The sequence below is a fragment of the Dipteris shenzhenensis genome, chromosome 24 (genome assembly GCF_047967505.1).
Source record: "Dipteris shenzhenensis isolate YYH24624 ecotype China chromosome 24, Dip_SZ_1.0, whole genome shotgun sequence".
Classification (NCBI taxonomy): Eukaryota; Viridiplantae; Streptophyta; class Polypodiopsida; order Gleicheniales; family Dipteridaceae; genus Dipteris; species Dipteris shenzhenensis.
In genome coordinates, this window is record NC_141619.1 from 34,754,199 (window position 1) to 34,778,167 (window position 23,969).

The window sequence follows — 23,969 nt, forward strand, 5'->3', positions numbered from 1 at the left end:
TGTCAGATCTTCTTTGTCTACGCCCCTAACTCCACAAGGGAAAGGGCTCTTCTATGGGACAGCAAGTTTCTTCAGAACAACACTATACTTCTAGGTGATTTCCAGATGGTAGAGTCCCAGAGAGACGGATGGAATGGACTAGGAAACACTATTCGGGGTAGGAAACACTGCTTGTTGATATCTCGACAGATATCTCTTTCACCTGGTCTAACAATCAAATTGGTCATTTCCAAGGATAGATAGGGCCTACTTCTCAAGAGACTTTGTAGACTCAGCTCTTTGTTATAAGAGCGAAGCTCTTGTTTCTCTTCCTTTTTCTAACGATAAACCAATCCTGATCTCTTTGGATAAGAGACAAGGTAAGAGAAGGAAATCTTGGTTCAAAGCTAACCCGTTTTTCTTTTGAAGAGTATCAGAATTATATTCTTTTGGCTGCTTTAGGATGCTGGTGATCTCTGGATAGATGTTGGTTGTGGTATGTGTTGAGCGTATTTTCATGTAACATGATGTTTTCTACAAAGATCTTTGTAGTTTCTAGTGTTGTCATGTTTGAACTTTGAAAGTTGTAAATCAATGATTAGGCATCCGCAATCTCAAAATCAGGTGCTTTGCCAGGCTGTTAGACTGCAGCAGTTGCTGGCCCTTGGAAATTATACTCTGGCTACCTCTGCAAATCCTGCCATAAAAGAGCCCCTGCACAAGCTTTGGCAGGGAAGCAACTACAAAAAAAAACCTGCAAAAGAAAGAAATTAGACACGTTAAGCCAAGTCTTTGCAAAAGATTTCACCCTGATTAACAACGGTGTCAAGACAATAAAACAATACAAGCCCACAAAAAACGTATCCAAACCTTTGATTATAATGACAGTCACATCTTCAAATAGCCATTCTTACTGAATAGCATTAGGGAGCAGTCAAAGCACCTACAATTTGAAGATCAAATTCTTGTGGCTAGTTTTATGCAGGATTGGTCCCACAAAAGGGGCAATTGTCTTAAGAAAAGTTTTTTCCTAATGAGAATGTAGTTGTGATTGTGAAATGTGCATGAAGGTGTTTCTAGAATGCAGTTTTTTCCTAATGAGAATGTACTTGTGATTGTGAAATGTGCATGAAGGTCCTTCTAAAAGTTGAATCACATACTTTTGTAAGTGTTGGTAGTTTTGCTTCCTGCGATTGTGGGATCTGGCATGCTACAGTTTGCCACCTTCACCGATCTATATTTCGCATCATTTATTCCAGGAGCAGCTGCAGGACTTGGCTGTAAGCTCCTATGATGTTCTTAGATTTGAACATCGTTCATTCTTCTTCTTTTCCCTAGTAACCCTAAATGGTTGTGAAATATGATAGCGAAGAAGATAGTTTTTCAAGGAATTCACTAAATAGCCTATCTACTCGGTTGCTTATCTTGATGATAGTATCTCTGCTTTCTTTGAGGTTGATATTCTTTGATTGCACTAAATCGATTGTGAGTGCAATTATACTTTAAATGGGCGGCGATGGAATAATACATGGAAAAACATCTCTACAGTTTTTATGAGAAGGATTATAAATGCATTGTAAGTGCAAATTTATACAAGTTGGAGACACAATTTTGAGAAGATTGACAAGCTAAATTGTGTGAGCTTTAAGGGAGCTTGTTCTCGAGTCTTGGTGAGGATGTTTAAAAAGAAGAAACCTGCAGTGACTAGCATGCTTAAGAAATTCTAGATGGTGAACTTTTAACTGTAACCTTATAGTTGAAACATCAGATACACCTGATTGCTTTCGGAAATCTGTTCACCTTTAGTTGTCTCTGCTTCAAGATATTGAGTCATTGAAGAAATTATTGTGAACCATGTCTTGCTGTTGTAGATGGTGGACTATTTTAAATCAAGCATCTAGATGAGGTAGAGAACATGTGACACGTGTCAATATCTTGAGCAAATGGGCATTCAAAGAGAAGGCTTGTGAATCTGGTTAGAGGATTCTCAAGCATGCTCAAAGCAAAAGCATTATAGAATGCTTTGTGTGAACTCCAAGATGACTTGTGTAGGTACATGCATGGGTCTTTATATATATGCATTTCTTTTAAAATAGACAATAGAGGAGGAGGATATTTTCTTAGGAAATACATCATAATTCGTTGCAAACTCACAATCCGAGCAAAGCTCATGCATCAGACATATTCTCTGTAGTCTTAGGTTTGTTCTATTTTTGGAGTTCATCTACTCTTAGGTACCTGTTTATTTTAGTTTTTGGGCACCATGGACTCTATGGAAGGACATTAATCATAGAGTCTTTAATGATCTTGCCTTCTCTAAGTATCATTTCTTATGTGCTTCTACGGCAATCATTCTTTGATTGCGTACATGCATTGGATCTGGATTTTCCTGCTTTTTTGTCCTATAATTGATGTTGTAACTACTTCTCCCCTCTTTTTCAGGGAGAGTTTCACAGTTTATTTTAATATAATACAAATGGCTTTCAAAAAAAAAAAGAGGGTGTGTGTGTGTGACCCTTCCACCTTGTACTTGGACTGGCGCTTCCTCAAATTGGTGTACTCTTGCAGAGAATTGTGGTATGGGCATTACTTGGGCTGCGGTGATTGAGAGTCATATTCTCTCTCTTGAAGAGGATGTCGCTTTTTTACTGCCCAGTTAAGATGATGCGGTGTCAATCAGGATCATCTCATGGATCCTGAGGTGAACATGCAGACTTGATTGCTTTTTTTGTGAGATAGACTCTGTACATACCTGTAAACATGCTCGAACAAATAAAATGCTTGACTTAGAATGTGCAAGGGTTATGTGGCATAGGAAAATGGAAACTTGTGTGGGCCTATGTTAATAAATAGCAGCCTGATATAATGGCTCTGCAAGAGCATAAGCATCATGTGTATGCAGGCCGGATGAAGCCGAGCTAGTTTATGAATTGATGCATGAAGGGTTTGAAGGAGCCTACTCCAACGGTTGGCCTCACTGATGAGGACTGATATAGTTGATCCTGTCAGGGAATATGCATTGAATGTGGTGACTATTTTTTCCAGGCCGTATGCTTGTTGATATAGATGTGGGAAACTGGCTCACATGCACTTTGGGTGGTTATTTTGTTCAAAAAGTGCATTATGCAGCTTGGGGATTTTCGGAAGTGATCATGACAGATGAACTTCATAAGAAAATGCTGCTGGAGTACTATCCCCTCTTCTATGGGCAGCAAATGGTGCATGTACTGCCTTGGTCTCCCACCAAAGACTATCCATCTTTGATTCGCCATCATTGCCCCTTATGGGCTGAGGTTGTAGATTTCCCTCAATGCCTGGCAAAACTATTGCCAAAAATTGCAGCATCATCAGGAAAGGTGGTATGTCCACCCAGGCAAAATGAGAACTCAAATAGATTTTGCATCTTGTGGGACACGGATGTCCCCAAGGCTTGAATTGTACTCTGTTACTGTGAATAATGTGGCAATGGGTAGTACATTCTACAAGCTTAAATGGGATCTTTTTGCAGGCACTTGTTTGAATGCAGGAAATCCGTGTATTGCACAAATAAATGAGGCATCCAACAGCCTGGTTAAAAAGTGTGGCATCCAGTGATTCACTTGCATCATACATAGTAAGCTTCAGCCCTGGCTCCATGGGAGTGGCTGTAGGCTTACAATCTTGCATGTTGAATCTATCCAAGACCTTTTGCACATACTTGGATTGAGACAACAATGCCAGCTTGTCTTGTATGAACTGGATCCCCAAATAGAAATTTAACATGCCCAAATCTGTCATGTCAAATTCAGCTTTCAATTCAGCCTTGAAATCTACAATTATTTCCTCATTTGACCCTGTGAGCAGCATGTCATCTACATCAAGAAAGATGACTAAAATATCCCCCCCATCCTTCTTGATGTAGAGGGTGCTTTCAGTTGGACTAGTATGCAGCCCTTTGCTGGCCAGGAAGGCATCAATCTTGGCATACCATGCACGTGGGGCTTGTTTCAGCCCATATAAAGCTTTATTCATCTTGCAAACTTGATGTGCATTGCACGAAAGTTCAAAGCTAGGAGGTTGTTTGACATAAACTTCTTCCTGCAAGTCTCCATTAAGGAAAGCTGTTTTTATGTCCAACTGATGAACATTCCAAACAAAAGCTGCAGCCATTGCAATAACTGATCTGATAGTCGTCATCCGAGATGTAGGAGCAAAAGTCTCCTCATAATCTATGCCCTTTTTCTAAGCATATCCTTTGGCAACCAGCCGTGCCTTGTACCTATCAATGGACCCATCTAGCTTCCTTTTCACTTTGAAAACCCATTTGGTACTGTTGGCATGTTTTCCTGGTGGCGAATTCACAACATCCCAAGTCTGATTTTTCTCAATGGACTGCAATTCATTGTGCATGGCATTTATTCGGTGCACATTATCCTTGGCTTCTTCGAAAGTATCAAGTTCTTCTTCATCAAGAGGAGTGCCTGCATAAGCTGATTCAACAGAAAGAGCCCCCCCTGCGTGCCTTGCTGCACTACAAGTTGTGCCAGGCAAAGGTGCCTCAAGTCTACTCTCCCTGAGAGTTTGTAGCAACCAGTTTGGAACTGTTTTTGCTGCGTGTATCTCTTGCATCTCTTGCCTGACAACATCATCCATTGTCTGTAGAGGAACAAAATCAGCAGGTGGCTGAATCGGGGCATGTGGAACAGGAGGAGGCTACTGTAAATGCTGATTTTCAGCATGAGTATCAGCTCGGAAACCAAAAGCAATAGGAAGGAACCCCTCAAAAACATCATCTGAAGAAGCTGGAATAGTTATGAGCTGCATTCTCTGAAAAGATTACATCTTTACTCACAAAAATCTTGCATGTGGCAGGATTGTAGAGACGATAGCCTTTGCTCTCGGCACTATACCCAACAAAAAAACACTTCAGTGCCTTATCTGACAACTTATGTCAAATCTCCACAGGCACGTGGGCATATGCAACACATCTAGAGACACGAAAATGATCCACTGAAGGCTTTCTCCTATGCCAAGCCTCGTAGGGAGTGTGATTGTCTTCAAAGCCTTTGTGGGAGCTCGATTCAAAACAGTATTGGCACACATGAGCCCTTCGAGCCAGGATCTGTGAGGCAACTTCTTGCTAGTGAGCATGCATTGATCCATCTCCATGAGAGTTCTATTTTTCCGCTCAGCTTTGCCATTTTGCTGAGGGGTATACCTCACTGTAAGCTGATGCCTTTCTCCTTAAAAAATGCCTCAAATTCATGAGACATATACTCCCCCCCGCTGTCAATGCAAAGTGTCTACACCTTGAGTCCTGTCTCATTTTCAACCTTGGCCACAAAGTGTTTGAAATGCATAAACACATCTAATTTCTTCTTCAAGCGATATGCCCAAAAAGACAGCTTGCTGTCATAGCCTATCAAAGGCTTAAAATGCACCACAATGCTCTGCAAATACCCAAAGTCTGCCAAATTTGTCTGCAAAAAATGGCAAACGTCTACAATGTGACTTAATTTGAGTCCAAAATTGCCTGCAAAACTCCCAAGGTGTCTCTATCCACTGCCAAACTTGCCTGCAAAACTCCCAAAGTGTCTGTCCACTGCCAAATGCAAAAGCCCCAAATTTTTGCGGTAAGTTGCAACCAAAAGAGGGCAAATCAACTGAAAGCCCCAAATTTTGCAATTTGCCTGCAAAACCCCCAATTTGCCTACTGCAAAACCCCAAATTTGCAAATTTATCTGCAAAGCTGCAAAGCAAGAAAATCTGCCCCAAATTTCTCCACTACCAAACAATGGCTTAATGCAAAATGCAACCTGCAAGGAGACGTGACACCCATGACCCTGCAAACCGTATTGTACGGACTGTACAGTCAGGTGTCCAAAAGATGTATGGTCGAGTACGGATAGCAATGTACGGCTGTACGAGAGCTGTAGGATCACGTGTGTATGGGAGATGTACGAACGAAGTCCCACAGAGCCTGTACGGACAGGCATGTATGGACGAGGACAACAAGGCGAGAATTGTACGGCTCCATACTGTTGTACGGGCACGGGACAGGAGTTGCACAGACAACAAGTGTACAGTTGCCATACGGCGCTGACCCTGTATGGACGCAGTGTGCAAGACTTGTACGGACGGGCGGTACCCTGTACAGACGGAACAACACATGCTATACAGGCAACGTCTACTCAGTACGGACAACGATGAGACAGAAGCTACATGGACGGCGTTGTACGTTGTACGGCGATGTAAGTACGGTCGGGACTGTACGGATGGCGTGTGCTGAGTACATACGAGTAGGCTGGGAGCTCAAGCTGCTCTGATACCAAATGTGTGTGTGAGAGAGAGAGAGAGAGGAGCCGACAAACAGGGAGCCAAGAGCTAGAGAGAAAAACGTAGAAGATGCAATAGATAAGAGATTAGATACAAACAAGAGTGGAGGTGGTTTTGTCTAAGTGACAAAACCAAACTAACCCACTAATTGTGGTTAGGGGAAAAAACCTCTAGTGAGGGAAAAGTGCCCCTAACTCACCTATGGATTACATTGGTCACTGCCTAGAATATGGCAATAATTCTAACACTCAAGACAATTGTATATATTTGACCTTTTAATATAAACCCTCGTTTTTTTTGGAGGTGGGGGGAAACATGTGCTAGAGCGATGTTGGTGATCGACCTAGTCCACAGAGAGAGAGAGAGGTATTAATGTCTTTGAAAGGCCTCACGGGCCTATGAGACAACGTACAAAATCAAAAGTGACATATACTCATACAAGGCACAAAGGGCTGAGGCAAAGGGCACACTAAGACCCTTTGCTAAGAACTAGACTAGAATAAAATCAAAGATACAAACATGTTAACTCCAAGTCTACAACAAGTGACTAATAGCTAGACTCAATCTCAAACAAAGAGTCAGAAGACATATCCAGGTCCATGGTGGCCCTCTTGTGAGCTGCAAAAATTTCACATATCTGTGTCTATCTCGTCGTCTCACACTGTGGTGGAGGGTGTGGTCTCCGAGCTCTCTATATCCTGTGGGCCATATCAATAGTAACACCTTTGGTCGAACACCTCTAGTTGGGCGGCCTCCTCCCAATAGAACTATAAGAAGCTGGACCTCCATCACGCGTGCTCTAGTCCGTCCCTGTATCGTGGGTGGCTCTGGTGTCTTTGGCTGTACCTCCCCTCCTCCTCGTCTCGTCTCATTGGTCCATACTGCTCTAATGTCGTCAATATCCTCTATCTTGACATGTCAAGGGAAAGAAAGAAAAGAAAGAAATTTTATTAGAGTCTTTAGAAGACCGATGGGTCCATGAGACTCAAAGAAAACCTGATACAAATCACAGTAAGGGTGGAGCTACTGAAACGAGCATCATCACCCGTGCTGAATCCTAAGTCTGATCATACATAATCAAATACATCTGGATGTAACAATGAAAAGAAAAAAACTGGAGCGGAGGGGAATCCTCTGTATGTCATGTCGCCCTGGCTGGTGCATAGCTGGTGATGGGACGCTAGCGCCCATCAAGGGGTGTCATGCATCTTGGTCTCCTGGACGAGGCTCGACGCAAGACCAGAGCCACTGTGACTCCCGTGAGACGTATCCCGATTCTAAACAATGACGGGAGGTCCCCCAGAGTGATCTGTGTGTCCCCTCGATGTCTCGTGTGTCGTGCTACGGTCGTCGCGTCGGGGTCTCTGTCACGTCTGTGGCTAGAGACTGGACGATCAATGTCACTCGATGGGAAGAACTCTGTGATCCTGCTCTGAGAGGTGTCTGATGATGTGGCCAAGCCCCGTCGCCTGAGTAAGTACTCTCTATGTCGGACCCCCTCGTGAATGAAGGCCGCGAGGCATCTCTGATCTGGGTAGGCGAGGAATCTGGAAAGGAGCCCGGAGCTGTCTCTGAAGAGGCAGTGGTAGTGACCTCGGATCTTGTAGTACACTGGGCACCTAAAAATAAAATGCTCCTCCGACTCAACCTCCTGACAGTTGCAAAATTTGCATAAGCGATGCTCCCTAGGAATCCCCCCTGCTCTGCTGCTCTCTATGTGGAGGCGGTGTGATGATACCCGAAACTGTCTAATGGAGATCTGTAGTGAGTGAGGCATATGAAGCTCAGTGTACCCCGGTGGTGTGATGAATCTCTCCTGTGAAATATGAAGACAGTAATCTCTGTAGAAACTCAGCTTCACTGGAAGCTCCCTCGGCTCCAACCAAGTCCTAAAGGTGTGTAGCTGCAGGAGATCCTCTCGAATGACCTGGTTGGTATGTGGCCCGATCGGGATGGTGGGTGGGAGTACCGGAGGGGCATCTAAACTGTACTGAAAAGGAGGTATCCTATCGATGTGAAACCCTAGTCTCACAAACCATCTGTGAGTCCGTGCATACCAGCATCGCTCGTCTCCCTCTACTGCCAACCTCATGGAGGAATCGAGAGCCAACCATGGCAACCTCTGTCTCCCTGATGTGCAGTCCCCATATGATCTAACCCGGTGTAGAAATGTGATGGTCTAAAAGACTGCATCTAGCTGGAGTGGAGAAGCACCAAACTCGGCTTGAATGATGTGATGTGGTACAGACGGTTCCCCCCGAATCATCCATGAGAGCATGAGGATTTGCAGGCGCTCCACATGTGTCTACTCTATCTCTGACATGTCAGGCCCCCAACAAGGGCTGCCATACATACCGGCTGGTTGGACCAAGGAGTCAAAGAGAAGAGCCTTGGTCCGAGCGTCCTGGAAGTGGGAGTGGAAGCATTGTCTCTCTAGCCGGAGCCAGTGAGGCGTATCCCCTACTCAGTCTGGCCTGCATCGCTGGTCTCATCGTGAAGATCAGGCCGGAGAAGATGACCCACAAATTTCTACACATTTGAGTCAGCCCCGACCTCCTGCAATCCCTTCTTTGCCCGCTGTTGCCTCCCCCATAATGAAGGGAACAGGGGGATGAGGATAGGAGACTAGGCGGGAGATGGGGAAGGGGAACGGTGACAAGGCGAAAACACAAAAGCAACTCAATCTCGAGGACTTCAACAAACGCAGCAACCGGAGCGGTTTGACAATGGACAGCACCGTGGCCCAGAAGAAAGGGGCCCACCCAAAGCCCATGCCGCTCACCACATCCTTGACCTCTATGGTTACCATCACTATTTCACCACCATCATCTGCCTCATCATCTACGCCACCTCTCTCCTCCCCCTCTCCTGCATCATCATCACAGGTCTCCTCTCTAGTAGCCTCACCACTGGGCCACCGGCCACGGCTCCACCGTACTTTCCCCTCGTATCACCTCTACCTCTCAGTTGGCCACCCTTCATCACCTCGTCCGGCCTCGCTACTCCTACATACCACTCCCCCGCCCAGATCATGCTGTCCCCACCCTCAGTACAACCTCAGCAGCCCACCTTCATTCCAACCTCTCTCGAGATCCAGGACCAGGACATCTTAGGCCCCCACCAGATGCTTGGGACTCCCTATTGGCTGAGATACACAACATCCTGGGCCGTCAAGCAGAGCTGACACATTTGACCCAGGAGCAGGCCTGATACACCCAGGAGCAGACATGCATTATACACGAGCAGGGCACCCTTATCCAGGGACTCAGACACGACATCACACAGCTTCGAGAGGAGCTCGGGACCCTCAGAGCAGCGCTTGGAGGGACCCCCGTCACAGAGATAGAGACACAGATAGCCACGATACAGTCAGCTATAGCAGAGATGACTAGATGGGTGGATGTGGCGAAATGGGAGCCTGCAAAGGCAACCATTTCAGCCGCCATACAGGAGCAAGAGCAGCAACAGAGGGCTTTGAAGGCCCTTAACATCCAGATACGAGGGATCACGCGAGACAGCACCAGCACCACTATGACGCCCATGGAGGAGGCGATCACCTTTGTGACCACCACCATGGGGGTCCCCGACGATGGCATAGAGGGAGCATGGCGTGTTGGGAGAGATCCCAACTGAGAGCAGCCCCTAGTCATTTGCTTCAAAGGTTCACATGCTCGACTAGTGACACTCCGACGCCGAGCCGCTCTATGAGAGCATCCCACCCTGTCCATGAATGAGGATTTGACACCACTACAGATTGAGGAGTGACGAGTTCTTCTGCAGCAGCGGGATGTTGCCCGCAAGGAGGAAAAATGGGCCGTGGTCCGAGATGGTAGGTTGTTGACCGGCACCCGTCGGGTACCCCCTAGGGGGACGGGGCCTATGAGACTCAGGTTTTCAAGACCCTAGACTGCACCATTTGGAACTATAATGGTACCTTATGGTTAGACCCAGGGAACTTCTTGGAGTCTTATACAGGACGAGACACAGTCTTTTACACAGAGACACACCAGAGCCCAGAGCGTCCACTACCGATAGTCAGTGGCTACACATGGGAGTCAGCCTTCAGGGATGAGACGAGGGATACAGGAGGAGTCTGAGGATCAGGCAGGGTCGCAGTATTGTATAGGTCTTCCCTCGCTTGGAGCCATCTCCATTGAGAGGAAGGACGCACACTCCCGATTTATGTGGATCCGAATCCGACGGACAGACACCCGTGATCTTTTCATAGCAATATGCTACTTCCCGCCAGACACATCCCACTTCGCCAGAGTTGCACGAGAGGAGGGTGAGACATTGCCATATGCACCCTTACGTCAGGATATCCCAGACCTTTCAGCGCGCGGGGAAGTTCTCCTTGTTGGGACTTCAACGCCAGGATGAACACGCGCCAGGCACCACTCCTGGACTTCCGAGACGACTCTATCATGCTACCAGACATGGACCTAGATGGAGTAGGTATGACCAGGACCTCATCGGACTGCGACACGGGCCTGTTACACCATATAGACATGCGCTCCTTGATCTGGGTAGGATGCATGATCTCATCATCTACAACGGGCTTGACCTATGGCCCTCCTCAGGTGGTTTTACTTGCTTCCCACACAGGGGGGGCACTAGTGTAGTAGATTACATCATGGGATCCCCTACCTTCACTTCATGTATCACCGACTTCACCGTAGCACCACTCCCTCCAGGAACTGATTACACATACCTATTCTTCACTATCGCCACCCCACGCTTAGCCACACCACACACACCACATAGGAAGCACGATACCTACCACGACATACACTTTGATCACAGCCTCTCACCGGCCTACTCTGGATGCCTAAACAGACTCCTAACCTACATCGATCACATACCACTCATAGAGGACTGTGCTGCCCTGATTAGTCGCACACTCCATGAGGCTGCCTTCCAAATCTTTCCCCACGCCACACGGTCCACTAGACCACCACCTCTTGGTTATGTACCCTGCAACAATCGGTACGATGCGGAGTGCAAGGCTTATCTCCAACAGCTCCGACTTGAAACCAAATATCACCTCCCGAACACACCAAACACGGTACGTAAGTACCGACGTCTCGTACGTCGGAAGAAGCAGGCATTTCTTCATCGAAATGAGGAGGAGCTGCTGCACATTTTGTATAGAAACAACTCTAAGGATTTTTAGCGCAGATTCCTTGAGCGTAGGTCTCCATCACCCCTCACCGACACGAGAGTCTGGCACACATATGCACACCATCTTTATGATGTCCCACACCAGCCCACTCCAGATCTCATACACACCTCACCCCACCACTTGCACGTTGTTCACTAGAGGGGGAGTCAAGGATGCGACATTGAAACTGCACATTGAAACTGCACAATGGCCGAGCTAAGGATCACGAGGGGCTATGCACTGAGTTTATCGCATATGGGATCGACACGTTAGCCCCAATCCTAGCAAAGCTATTCAATGACGCTGTTTGCCTTGGCTTCCCCCGCACTTGGACACTCAACACCATCACCCCCATCCACAAGGCAGGGGATCCCATGGACTCGACTATCATGATTGGACATGTGATGTCCAAGATCTATGCAGCTGTATTGGATGCATCGGTCAGCCTGTTCGCAGAGATGAGAGGGCACAGAGGGTCAGGCCGGATTCAGGCGAGACCATGGGACTATGGATTACATACTCACACTCAGGAGTGTTATTGAGGAGGCCAGATCACGGAAGGAGAGGGTATATTGTTGCTTTGTGGATTTCCGCAAAGCCTTTAACACAGTACCTCGAGCTCGTCTCATCACACGCCTATAGACACTGGGATTTGATCAGGAGATCATCTGGGCAGTCATGGCACTGTATAAGAGAGTCTCAGGCCGAGTTCGGACATGCGTAGGTTGGACAGATGAGATCTTGAGTACCATAGGGGTCAAACAGGGTTATCCCTTATCATCGACCCTGTTTGGCCTCTACATCGATGAGCTTGAGACTTTCATGGGGGCGTTCGGAGGGACCGGTTGCTCACTTGCCGGGATCATCATCAGGATTCTTCTTTATGCAGATGACGTGGCACTCTTGTCATCCACACCCAAGGGGCTCCAGCGACACCAAGATGCACTGTAGGCTTTTTGTTTATCTCATGATTTGGAGGTCAACCTTGGCAAGACCAAGGTCATGATCTTTAACACCTCTCGAGCAAACATGCAACTTTTACTTTCGGTTGGTCACCAGTTGAGATCGTATCCTCATACACTTACTTAGGGGAATACCATGACACACCGCATGATTGAGCATATGTGCTAAGATTGGGGCCAAGACCTCCTGTGACCTGTCCATGTGCAAAATGCTCAGTCCGTAAGCCCTCATGGTCCTGTGCTCTCCGATTATGGAGCCGACGTAATGCAGCCCTCAAGTTCTGTGGAGTGAAGAGGATGCAGGTGGTGGGCCAAGGAAGAGCAGACATGTCAGGTGGTGTCTAAGCGGGGACATCATAGAGGGATGTCGCATAGGTGTGCCATACCTCTAGATCTGTAATAGGTATAGCTGGTTTCCTCTTAGATAAGAGCCCCCATGCAAAAGTGGGGTCGCCTCCATGAGACGATCGGATCATCTCATCAATCTGATGTGAGAGGAAAGCTCACCGCGTCAAGCGTCGTGATATCCGATGTGACTCAGATCTCGTCAATTGTCCCAGTGCCTGCTCTAGTATAAGATGAGATCTCATCTCCCTGCACTCATCATTATACCAAGAATTATGTGGGATCTTCCTGAGTTATAGACTTGGTCCTGGGGAATGATCTAGTGGCAGCATCATGTATAGCTGATACCAATGCATCTGAGACCAAGGCGAGGTCTGCATCATCTCTCAAGGGAGTCACTAGTTTGCAAGACAGGTGGCTTATATAGACTGCACCCTGAGCATGATCAAAGTGCACCTGAATGTGGGTGGAAGCAGAGAGATCTCGTGCTATATCAAGAAATGTAGTCAGAATGGTAAAAGACACGTATGAGTGATAGGTGCCAAATGGGGAAGGTGGTACTATGAAGTCATGTACTCGTGTCACAAAGGTCGGGGAACCCATCAAGTAATCCACAGTGCTGCTGCCCCCTTCATGTGGGAAACATGTGAGTCCTCCAGACCTCGGCCATCGTTGGAGACCATTATATATGATCAAGTCATGTATAGCCCCCATATCTAATAAATGTCTCCCATATCCTGTCACATGTGATGCATCCTCTGAGTGTCTCTGTATAACAATCTGAAGAAGTTTATCTCTAAGGCACTAGAGGAAGAGAAAAGGAGGGCTAGCAAGGCACTGAATGTCTTCGTAAGAGGCTTAACAGTAGGAGATACCCCAATGGCAGATGCTCAATCTTTGTTCACCAAGATGGTTGTCAACCTTACGTGTGAGGCAGCTTGGAGAATAGGGAAGACGGTGATACCAACGAGACCCTTAGTGATGAAACTCCCGACTACGATGGACAGGTCTACCCTCATGAGCATGAGGGCATCTCTAAAGGGGACCAAAATCTAATCGGATGATGTCCTCACTCTTTTTACAGCAAGAGCACAGAAGGGAGGGAATCACATGTGTAATGGCAGCAAGATAAGCAGGCAAATGGGCTGTTTACAGGGATGGCAAATTGATTATCCACGAAAAAGCAGACAAGGGGGAGAAGGAAGAAGGGGAATTATGACGGTGTCGGGCCCATGGGATGAGTGGAAGTGCAATGGTACCCTTTGGTATGATCTAGGGGCTTTCTTGGAGACATACACAATAGAGACATTATCTTCTACATTGAGACACGATAGACCAGAGAGAGGGCTGCCCACAGTGACGGGGTATAGAGTCTGCCTGTAGGAAGAGATGAGGGGAGACAATGGGGTGCGTGGTTCCTGAGGTATAGCTGCCCTATTCAGGTCACACCTAAGGCCTTTCATATCTGTGGTATGGAGAGAGGAGCATGAATACAAGTCCAGTTATTGGAGGCACAACCGATCTTCATAGCAGTGTGCTACTTCCCCCCATATACATCATCCTATGCACATGAGGTCACTACAGAGGGGCATACTCCACCCTTGATCACATTTTCAGTCTAAGAGCCATCATTGAGGAGGTGAGATCGAGGCGCCAGAAGGTCTACACTTGAGACTTCCGAAAGGGGCCTCTACAATCTGCCATCATCTGCTTCCCTTCTGCGTCCCTCTGCTCCACCAACATCCTGCTAATAACCCCCATTGCCTCCCTCACACTAGCCCGCTCTGCTCTGCCCTCACCAACTCTCTCTTAGCACCTACCTCTAGCTAGCCACTTGACTATGGTTCTTAGCCCTTCTACTCAATTGCCACTTCTCCATACCTCTCCCATTGCTTACATTGCCTCACAGCCCTACCCAATATACAGCCATATTTCTCGATAGTGCGTTGGGATCCTTACAGTCCGTCCCCCCCCACCCCCCCCCTCCCCCACATCCCAGACACTTCATCCTCAATTAGGACTCTAGCCTCATGTCTCAAGATAGTGATAACTACAAAGGCAAAGTGTAGAAGCCCAAAGAAAACGTTGACCACACACTAGCCCTAGCCTATGCCACCCGCTCTCTACTATGCTTGAGGATCTCGACGGTATCCTCCAATTGAGGACAGAGCCACCCTTGTCGTATGATGCTGCCATCCAATCATTCCAATTTCCCACACAGCAATGTATCGACCCGTCCACCACCCATTGGATCAGTCCTGTGCAATTGCTAGTGCAATGATGAGTGTAAGGCATTGCGCCGTCAGCTCAGACTCGAAACCAAGCATTACCTTCCGACTGAGACAAAGACCAAAAGAAGTCGGAAGATAGAACAGGTTAGACAATATCTCACTTCAGAAACTCTTTCGATCTCTAAGCCTTTTAATTCCTAAAGCCAATCAGTATGTACCCCAACCTTGTCAAACTCACCAGCATCGATCTTCTAGCCAATGCATTATGTAAGGGCTGCCCTGCACTTGAAATCCTGAAGTTATCAAGCAATTGATCCCTTTAATATAAGAAAAACAAAAATGCATGATGCATCTTCAAGCTTAAAATTCTGCTGGCAGCTAGTTTCTCTCTGCTATCAACACCTCGACGATATCTGATCTTGTATCATTTCCAAAGTATTAAAAAATTTAGGAACGGAAAACAAGGTTTAAATCTTGCCGAGCCATGCAATCATTATGCAAATTTTGAAATACCTACAATTTCCCCAAGAATCTCAAAGACTATTTCTCTAATGGTCTTACAAGGATGCAGCTTGTGGAGGATGCACATATAGGCACATATACATATGCATATAATGTACGTGCTGTACAATCAACTGCGGAGAATCAGTCTCTTTTTATCACATTTTTTGGAATAAATTGGTATTTCTCATGGGACATGGGGGAAAATTCCATTACTTCAAAACAAGCATCAACATAGACAATGGCAAGCACCGACACCTATATGTTGTACTAAGACACTAAAGCAACCAGAAACCTTCCTTTTCTCTTGCTTTCTTATTCTCATGTGTTCTTCAATGCACGGGAGCAGTCGAAAATGCTGAAATTGCAGTCGAAAATGCTGAAATTGTTATCGAATGTCCAAGGATTACATCGTTTAATAATGTAAATGTGATTTGAAATCAGAATATTACCAATCACGCTCAACAGCAATGTTTGTTGCAAGGGCTGCCAAAGCCGAAACCCCACCAAATATATTCACCAAGGCAACAAGGCTGAAGAATGTTTTGTATCCTCCCACCACAGCACCAGGATTTACAAGCAAGATCACCAATGCTAGAGCGGCAGCCATGACAGAACCATTGCGTACACCCAAAGAAACCTGTACCACCTGCACTGTGCACATGAGCAAAAAGATCACATTCAAGCCATATATTTCCCTTTGCATAAGTATCAATCTAAAAGGATAATATTTTACTTTACAGTTTATTAACATGGAATATTTGGATTGGCCAAATATGTGGATGGCATAGGCTAAATAGCTTCTCCACAAACAAATGAGCAAGCTAAGTGTCTGTAACAGTCTCTCTTGTAGGCATGAAACTAGCCTATTTGGTGAGTCAGTCAATGATTACTTGGCCAGCACTAGAGCGTTTTATGAAACTCTAAAAATCCTACGAAGCCATGTGGCACATTCTAAGCCGTTAGATCAACTGGCCTATTATAAGCTACTTACAATATACTTAGCAGCAGCTGGGCAAGTTACCCAAATTGAGTCCTGATGAGAGGTTCGTGGTAAGCCTATCACAAAATCAATGAAAATACTTTGCTGTTTGTTCTCGGGTATTTCCAAAGGATGCAATAATCCACCTTGTCTCAAGCGCTCAGCTTTATTAACTTGGCATTGTTGATAGTTTTGAATATACAGTTTGACATTAACCTTAAGCTTATGCCAAAAGAAAGTTATTTTGACTCGGTCAAAGTTCTTTGTACCCTTGGATGGCCGCCATTAGGACTATCATGACATTCAAACAAGATATGATGTGTTGTATCTTCCACCCCAGGTACATAGACCTTACCCTTTGCAAAAGCACACAATTCCAAATGGAATACTCTCGTAGTTTGTTACCAAGAGGGGCATTCCCAGCTTGTACTTCATCCCAGACACTTTGGAAGATTCATCTTTGAGATGAGAGAGTTGTATAGGCCTGAATGGATCTTCGTGAATGGATCTTCGTGAAGCAAAGTTTATTCGCATTACCAATTTTGCTCAAGACATCAGCTAAATTGTTGGTAGAACCCTTTTGATAACAGATCGAAGTCAAACTCCTACATCAACTCCGACCACCAAGCTTTCCTGCCCCTTAGATCAAAAGAGTTGCAGAAATAATTCAGAGAAGAGTTATCGACGTAGACCACAAAAGTAGATCCATACAACACTTTTACAATGCGTGAATGACAACATATAGCTCCTTTTCATGAGTTGGTTCCTTCTACTATGGCTTCTTAAAACAAAGCTGCTCCAATAGCATAGTTGCTGGCATCTGTTTCAACCATGAATAGTTTACTAAGATTGACTATTTGTAGCATAGGAGTTGTCAAAACAGCATGTTTTAATTGCTTAAAACACACGTATCCACTCAATGGGTCAATACTTATTGTATTTACCCTTTAAATAAGTCTAGCAGGGGTAATGCTATCTTAGCATAATTCTAGATGTGAATAGTTTACAAATCCTAGGAAGGATTTGACCTCGGTAATCATTCTCAAAATGGGCCACTCAGATACCTTTCTGGCTTTCAACCAATACGGACAACAGTTATCGAAATGACATGTCCAAGGTATGTGAGTTCATGTTGCAAGAACTCACATTTTCTTTCCTTAGCATAGAGCTTCGCTTTCTAAGTATGAACAGCACTATCTACAGATGGTGTCCATGCTCAAAGAGAGACTTGCTATGCACCAAGCATGAGCCTGACCCAACGGTTGATGTTGCAGGAGATAGACCCATGGGAAGTTCCTTTGGAAACACATCTGAATATTCAAAAATAATGTCACGTAATAGTTGAGCCTTGGGTGAATCCTCACTCCAAGAGATCCGACTAATCACATCAGCTACCACAGTAGCTAGGACACATGATTCAGTGGACTGCTTTACATCATAAATATATTGAGCAGTGGGTAGTCCATCCGCATACTGCTTTACATCATAAAATATATGGAGTAGTGGGTACACACATGCTCACCCATCATTTTTTCATCAATGTGGGCAGCCAAATCCATGGCTGAAGTATTATTATGAGCAAAATGGTTGGTTGTATTTTTACCCTATTCTTTGCAAAACGGTTGGTTGTATTCTTACCTTATGAGCAAAATGGTTGGTTGTATTCTTTACATCATAAATGTATTGAGCAGCGGGTAGTCCATCCGCATACTGCTTTACATCATAAATATATGGAGTAGCGAGTACACACACTGCTCACCCATCATTGACTCATCAATGTGGGCAGCCAAATCCATGTCTGAAGTATTATTATGAGCAAAATGGTTGGTTGTATTCTTTCCCTATTCACTGTTTTTTGGGACAACAAAGCCATTACTATCATTATTGTAAGAGAGACATGCTTTGTAGGTGAGTTTTTCATTTTTTTAAAACCCAGATTATTATCAAAATACATTTCATCTTTTCTACACACCAAAAAGAATTACACTCTCCAGATTGTAAAAAATGATATGTTTCCAAAGCAGAACAAAAAGATAAATTATTGAACGCATGTAGCTTCAAATCAAGTTGAGAAGCCATCTTCACCATAGGTCCACCAAGATCTCCATGGAGACTAATCAACTTTTCAGTAACTTGAAATTGAATTACATGATTCCTACAGTCAATATTTACAGAAGGGCTCTTAGCAAAGAACCATTTAATGAAATTTAATTACATGATTCCTAATCAGTCAATATTTACAGAAGGGCTCTTAGCAAAGAACCACTCCATCCCCATCAAAATGTCTATCCTATCTAATCTCACAACATGGAAAGGTGGCTTCTCTGATAGTCTTAAATCCCGACTGGAAGATCGACAACCATCTCTTCCCAGGACTCTGTAGCTCCATGCACGAGATTAACCATGTAGCAGTGGCTACTAGGAACAGTTAGGATGCTCAGCTTCTGTGCAAGAGAAGTTTCAATAAAATTGTGAGTACTTTCATCATCAAATAGAATGTGAACTGGATGCCTATTGACTAACCCACCACATGGATTAAGTCATGAGGTCCAAACACATCAACATTAAAATGACATTTCTCACAATTTATGTCAGAATAAAAGACATCTAGACTAGCAATGTGACAAGGATTACCTGGCGTACATGATTCAATTAAGTGGACAGCCACTTTTCCGTTCCCCTTACTACGATTCAAAAGACAAGCGTTTAACAAGTGACCTGGCTTGCCACACTTGAAGCAGAGTCCCTTTGCTTGGGCTTCCTTCTGTGCCAAAGAATCAGAACGAGGCTTCTTAGCCCCTGACATCTGCTTGATGAAATTAGCCTTTTGAGGCTTGGAGTACGGTTGCTTTTTCTCTTTGTCCGCTGGCGAAGATCCCGCATGCTTGAGTCCCAAAGGCACTAATCAAAAATCTTCACAAAGTAGATGGTCTGATTCAGTGTCTCTAGCTTGTTCCTTCAGATTTCATTCTCATTATCCTATGAGTAGGACATCTTTCGGAAGCTCCACAAAAGGTACCAAGTCTCTAGAATCATACGTCCAGGACTTTCAGGACATCACTGCAAAATCTTCCGACTTCACTCAACACAAGATTTTCCTTCAGTTCCCACCACCGTGTAAAAAACTTGCCTCACCAATACATTTCAACAAGGGTCGCACAAATATTGTCAGGATAATGGATGATGGCAAAATATGCTCCACACCTTTGCAACCAAAAACCAACATATATCTCTACTTTTTCCCCCCAAAATATATCTCAGAGAAAAGGAGGGCATACCATGATGTGTCTTCTGGGTTTGTGGCATTTGTTGCGAAACCAAGAGCTGTTGTTGCATAGCTTGCATCTCGCTGAACAAACTTTGAAGAGCTTGAGTGTTAGGATTACTTAGCTCTAGTAAATTGTGTGGGAAGAAGTTATTGTTGCTAAGGTGTGAGGTATTGTCCACTTGGCAGACTCCCATCCAGACTTCTTATGCATGTCTTCTCACTCTCTGTCTTTTGGGCTCCTGACAGTTCAAGATCAAGATCTTTCTCTCTATGAGGGTCGACCTCCAGGATTTCAGGAAGGTCGTCTGACCTCTGGCGATTTATAGGCACTGGGCGACATCTTTGATAGGCTCCACAGGCTTCCTAGGTGCTGGCAGGACTGTATTGGGGCGGTTCCCTCTGGTATACAACATTGGTGTGTGTCGCCTTCTCGTGTGTGTGTGAGCAAAGCATCTCCATCTGGTGGAAGCTGGGTGTGTCGCAACAATTACATCTTGACAGACTTAGCCTGTGTGGCTTTCATCTCTAACCGTGTGTCGGCTCAGGCTTATCATCTTGTGTAGACCAGGCTCTCTAGTTAGAACTCTTAGACTTGTATGGCTTTGAGTCGAGATTATTATCGGAACAAATGTAAACTGCTACAAGCTCGGTAGGGCTGCGCAGTCAAATCTATATTTCATATAGTGTGTTTTCCTTATATAGTCTCTGGTGTCTCCTTCATATAGTGTGTTTTCCTTATATAGTCTCTGGTGTCTCCTTCAAAGATATCGGCATTTCATGTGTTGTATTAATTTCAATTTCGAACAAGTGGTATCAAGGCCACTTTCGCTGAAAACCTGCACGAACCAGTCGAGGTTTCTAGGTTGTGGTCGGTCCCCTACAAGTCGTCTGTTCTTCTGAAGAGTGTAATGGATAGCTGGTCCAAAGTCTCCTTCACTAAGTCGGGTTTGCCAAAAACCTCCATTGTAAGGTTTGGTAGAAGGAATTTTCATTCCTGGCAGCTCTTTGTCCATCTTCTTTTCATGGAAGGGTTTGTGGGGAGCTGTTTCCGGTATAGAAAAGAAACCTGCCAACAACCAGGGGTTGGAGAAGATGCAAGCATGGGGCTTAAAGAATGAAAAAGCTTTAGGTCTTCTAGGTCGAGCTCTTGGTGTCGACTTTTTCCACCATGTGGATATTACAAAGATAGCTGCACAACAACCAAGGGTTGGAGAAGATGCAAGCATGGGGCTTAAAGAATGAAAAAGCTTTAGGTCTTCTAGGTCGAGCTCTTGGTGTTAACTTTTTCCACCATGTGGATATTACAAAGATAGCTGCACAAAACTGGAATATGTTAGAAGCTTTGTTCGGATCGAGAGTCAAGAATTCGAAGATCATGTTGAAACAGGAACTCTTTGCACTTCAGATGGGTGATGAAGATTCTCTAGGAACTCATCTCAACAAAATGCGGTCAATTGTCAAGCAACTTCGAGCTTTGGGAGTGCAAGTGGATGATGATGATGCCAAGGCCATCCTCCTTACCAGCCTTCCACCAAGGTACAATGAACTGGTCACAATACTACGGGTAAATTCAGATGCACGTGCTTTTCAAGATGTGGTTGCAATGTTGCTTAGTGTAAGAAGGAGAGTAGAGTTGAGCACTGCAGGCACCGGAGACCATGCCTATGCAATCAAAGGCAAAAGACAGAATAAAGACAATGGTGGCAAAAAGGTCATGATAGTTTACGAGTATTGTGGACGTGAAGGCCATGAGGAGAAGAATTGCTACAAGAAAGTGTATGATTCCAAAAGCAAAGAAGCCAGCAGTTCAAAAGCATGTTTGGTTGATGGAGAACAGGAGAATCCCTATGCCGGTTAATCCAGTGCAGGACACCACCAGTAATTGATGTGGACGAAGATTATGCTTTCTAAAGTGATGCTCAATGAGAAGCCCAAGAGTGGACACGGGATGTGAAGGAGAGGGAGAAAGGGGTGATTCAGCAGTAGCAGGAGGGGGGCTTAAAGCTGTGAATTGGGGGAAAGTAAATTGGGCTGCCTGAGAGTGGCAATGGACTGTGAACTGAGAAGGGGGAGGGGCGAGGAGAATTCAGCAGTAGCAATCAAGTTTTCAACAGGAGAAGGGAGAGGGCCAGCCCAAGAGTGGGGACAGGCTATGGAGGTGAGATGATATGGAAAAAGGGAGGGCCGTTCGCTGTGAGGATGAGACGGGAGGTGTGGGCTCCAGGATAGGGAGGGGGTGCAGACTGAGAGAGAGAGAGGCAGGACACTCTAAGATTGGGTTGCGCTATGAGTATGACAGGGATTGAACTGCGAGATGGAGAGGGAGGAGGGTAAATACTGCAACAAGGAAAGAGTTGTAGCACTATGTACTTGCTGTCTAGTTGTCTCCGGGTCCACAGCCACCATCCACTAGGGTTCCCTTTGGATCTTTACACCATTCAAATGTATTTTGGGAGCATTATTATCTCCTATGCTAGCACAGATGAGACAGACTTCAATAGTGGTGGCAGTAGCAATCAAAGATGAGTCACCATTGGTGCCTTTGTATGCAACAACTTAATCTTTAGACCACTCCAGAACCAAATTTACAACATCATGGCTGGCTCCTGGACTCAGTGCACAAGATGTTGGAGGGTAACCTCAACGGGACTCCCTTCACATCTTGGCAATGGTAGTAATCCCTTCTCCATCCCGCACATCCTCCTTATAGCCCTCTCGCTAAAACAGCTGCTAGTGCTAACCCCGAGATGTCGGGCAGCCCAAGAAGATGGAGACACATGCTCAGGATCATGGCGCATCTGCTTAGCAAGCGCATCTGCTTAGCAAGCCCAAATGTTTACTTTGGGCATGCAAGCTTCGTTCACAGAGAGCAAGCTGTTTTTCCAGTTTGAGGCAAGAGGTTGCCAAGCTTATATCATGAGGGAGGAAGCAGTGCTGTCGCGTGATCACTCAACTGACTCCAGGACACATGCAACGACCCTCTCAGTACATATGGATAGCCTGTGTTGCAGCCTTGTGGTGCGCCACTAACAGCTTCATGGGCATCGTATTTAGACCATATCCTCAAGAAGCCAGCTTGGTGGGCATCGTATTTAGACCATATCCTCAAGCAAGCGAGTTCTCAATTGACTTCTGAGAGCTGCATGCATTTTCACAAGGTTTGGCCTGCAAGAACGTTTTACACTTTTGTCCATTTAAGAATCCATTGGATGCATACTTCACCCCACTAACGTGCTTAGCTTAGGCAGTGAGTTCGAAACTTGAGAAGCAGACTGCAAAGCAATGCTTCTCACAACGCCCTAAGGGATATCTGCTCATTGTATTGCTTTTTAGCATGACCGTAGGAAACAGTAAAAGATTTGGTTTTCCTAAGATAATTATAGGATTTAAGACTAGTTTTGCTCTCTCATCCCTTCTTTCTAATTTGTCAAGACATACTACACATTAGAACTCAAGGCGTCAAAAAGCAAGAAAATTCCTAAATTGCAAATTTGTGCTTAATATTTCTTTTTGGCTAGCATTTAAATCCTTCGGCAATTTGATCGATCTTTGGAAGCAATCATTTTAAAATTCCAACCCAGATCATGCATTAATGCACTTTACTGATCCTGATTCCTAGGTCTTAGCTAAATGTCTCCGTTTGGCCTAAATTTTTGGTCCCCGACTGGAAACACGGCTCTTTTAGTGAGACACGGGGATCTAGCACCTTATAAGGCCGATGTAGAATATTGTCTTTTTCCATAGAAGCAAGGATGAATGCGTTAAGTCATTTTGGAAAATGTTCCATATTCGTATACTAGATGAATCAGGAAATTTCACACCCTACAGGAGACTAGTTCCTATCCTTTGATAGACCCATCCCCATCTTCAAAGGATGGCCATCTAGGAGATTCTATTCAGTAATGCATGCCAGCTCCTCAACTGCTGAGTTGCCTCCTGCCTAGTTTATGATTTGGTCTGCTCCAAAAATATCATTTTGACATATACTGGTAAGCCCCAACAAAGATGGAGCAAGCCTACACTGACCTTCAATCGGGAAGTCGTATCCACCAATTTGCCAACACTGACTCCCATGGAAACTACAGCCAGGTCTTCCACGAGACCATACACGGAGGTCAACAGCAATGAGTCTGGCCAAATTTCGATCATGAAAAGCCCAACAGCAAACTCCCACATTCTGCAGAGTGCGATAAACCAACTACATATTAGCTTTGCAAAGAGTTTG

At 45.2% G+C, this 23,969-nt stretch overlaps 1 protein-coding gene across 2 annotated transcripts in view; it reads right to left on the reverse strand.

The window, feature by feature from the left end:
- LOC147886534 (solute carrier family 40 member 1-like) overlaps positions 1-23,969 on the reverse strand; it is a 59,499-nt gene that overhangs the window by 34,678 nt on the left and 852 nt on the right. For both annotated transcript variants that reach the window (XM_087395440.1, XM_087395441.1), the window contains exons 2-3: positions 23,771-23,921; positions 15,947-16,143 (exon numbers count right to left, since the gene is read on the reverse strand). In XM_087395440.1, the coding sequence (XP_087251566.1) occupies positions 15,947-16,143; positions 23,771-23,921 (348 nt within the window). The remainder of the gene's footprint in view (positions 1-15,946; positions 16,144-23,770; positions 23,922-23,969) is intronic.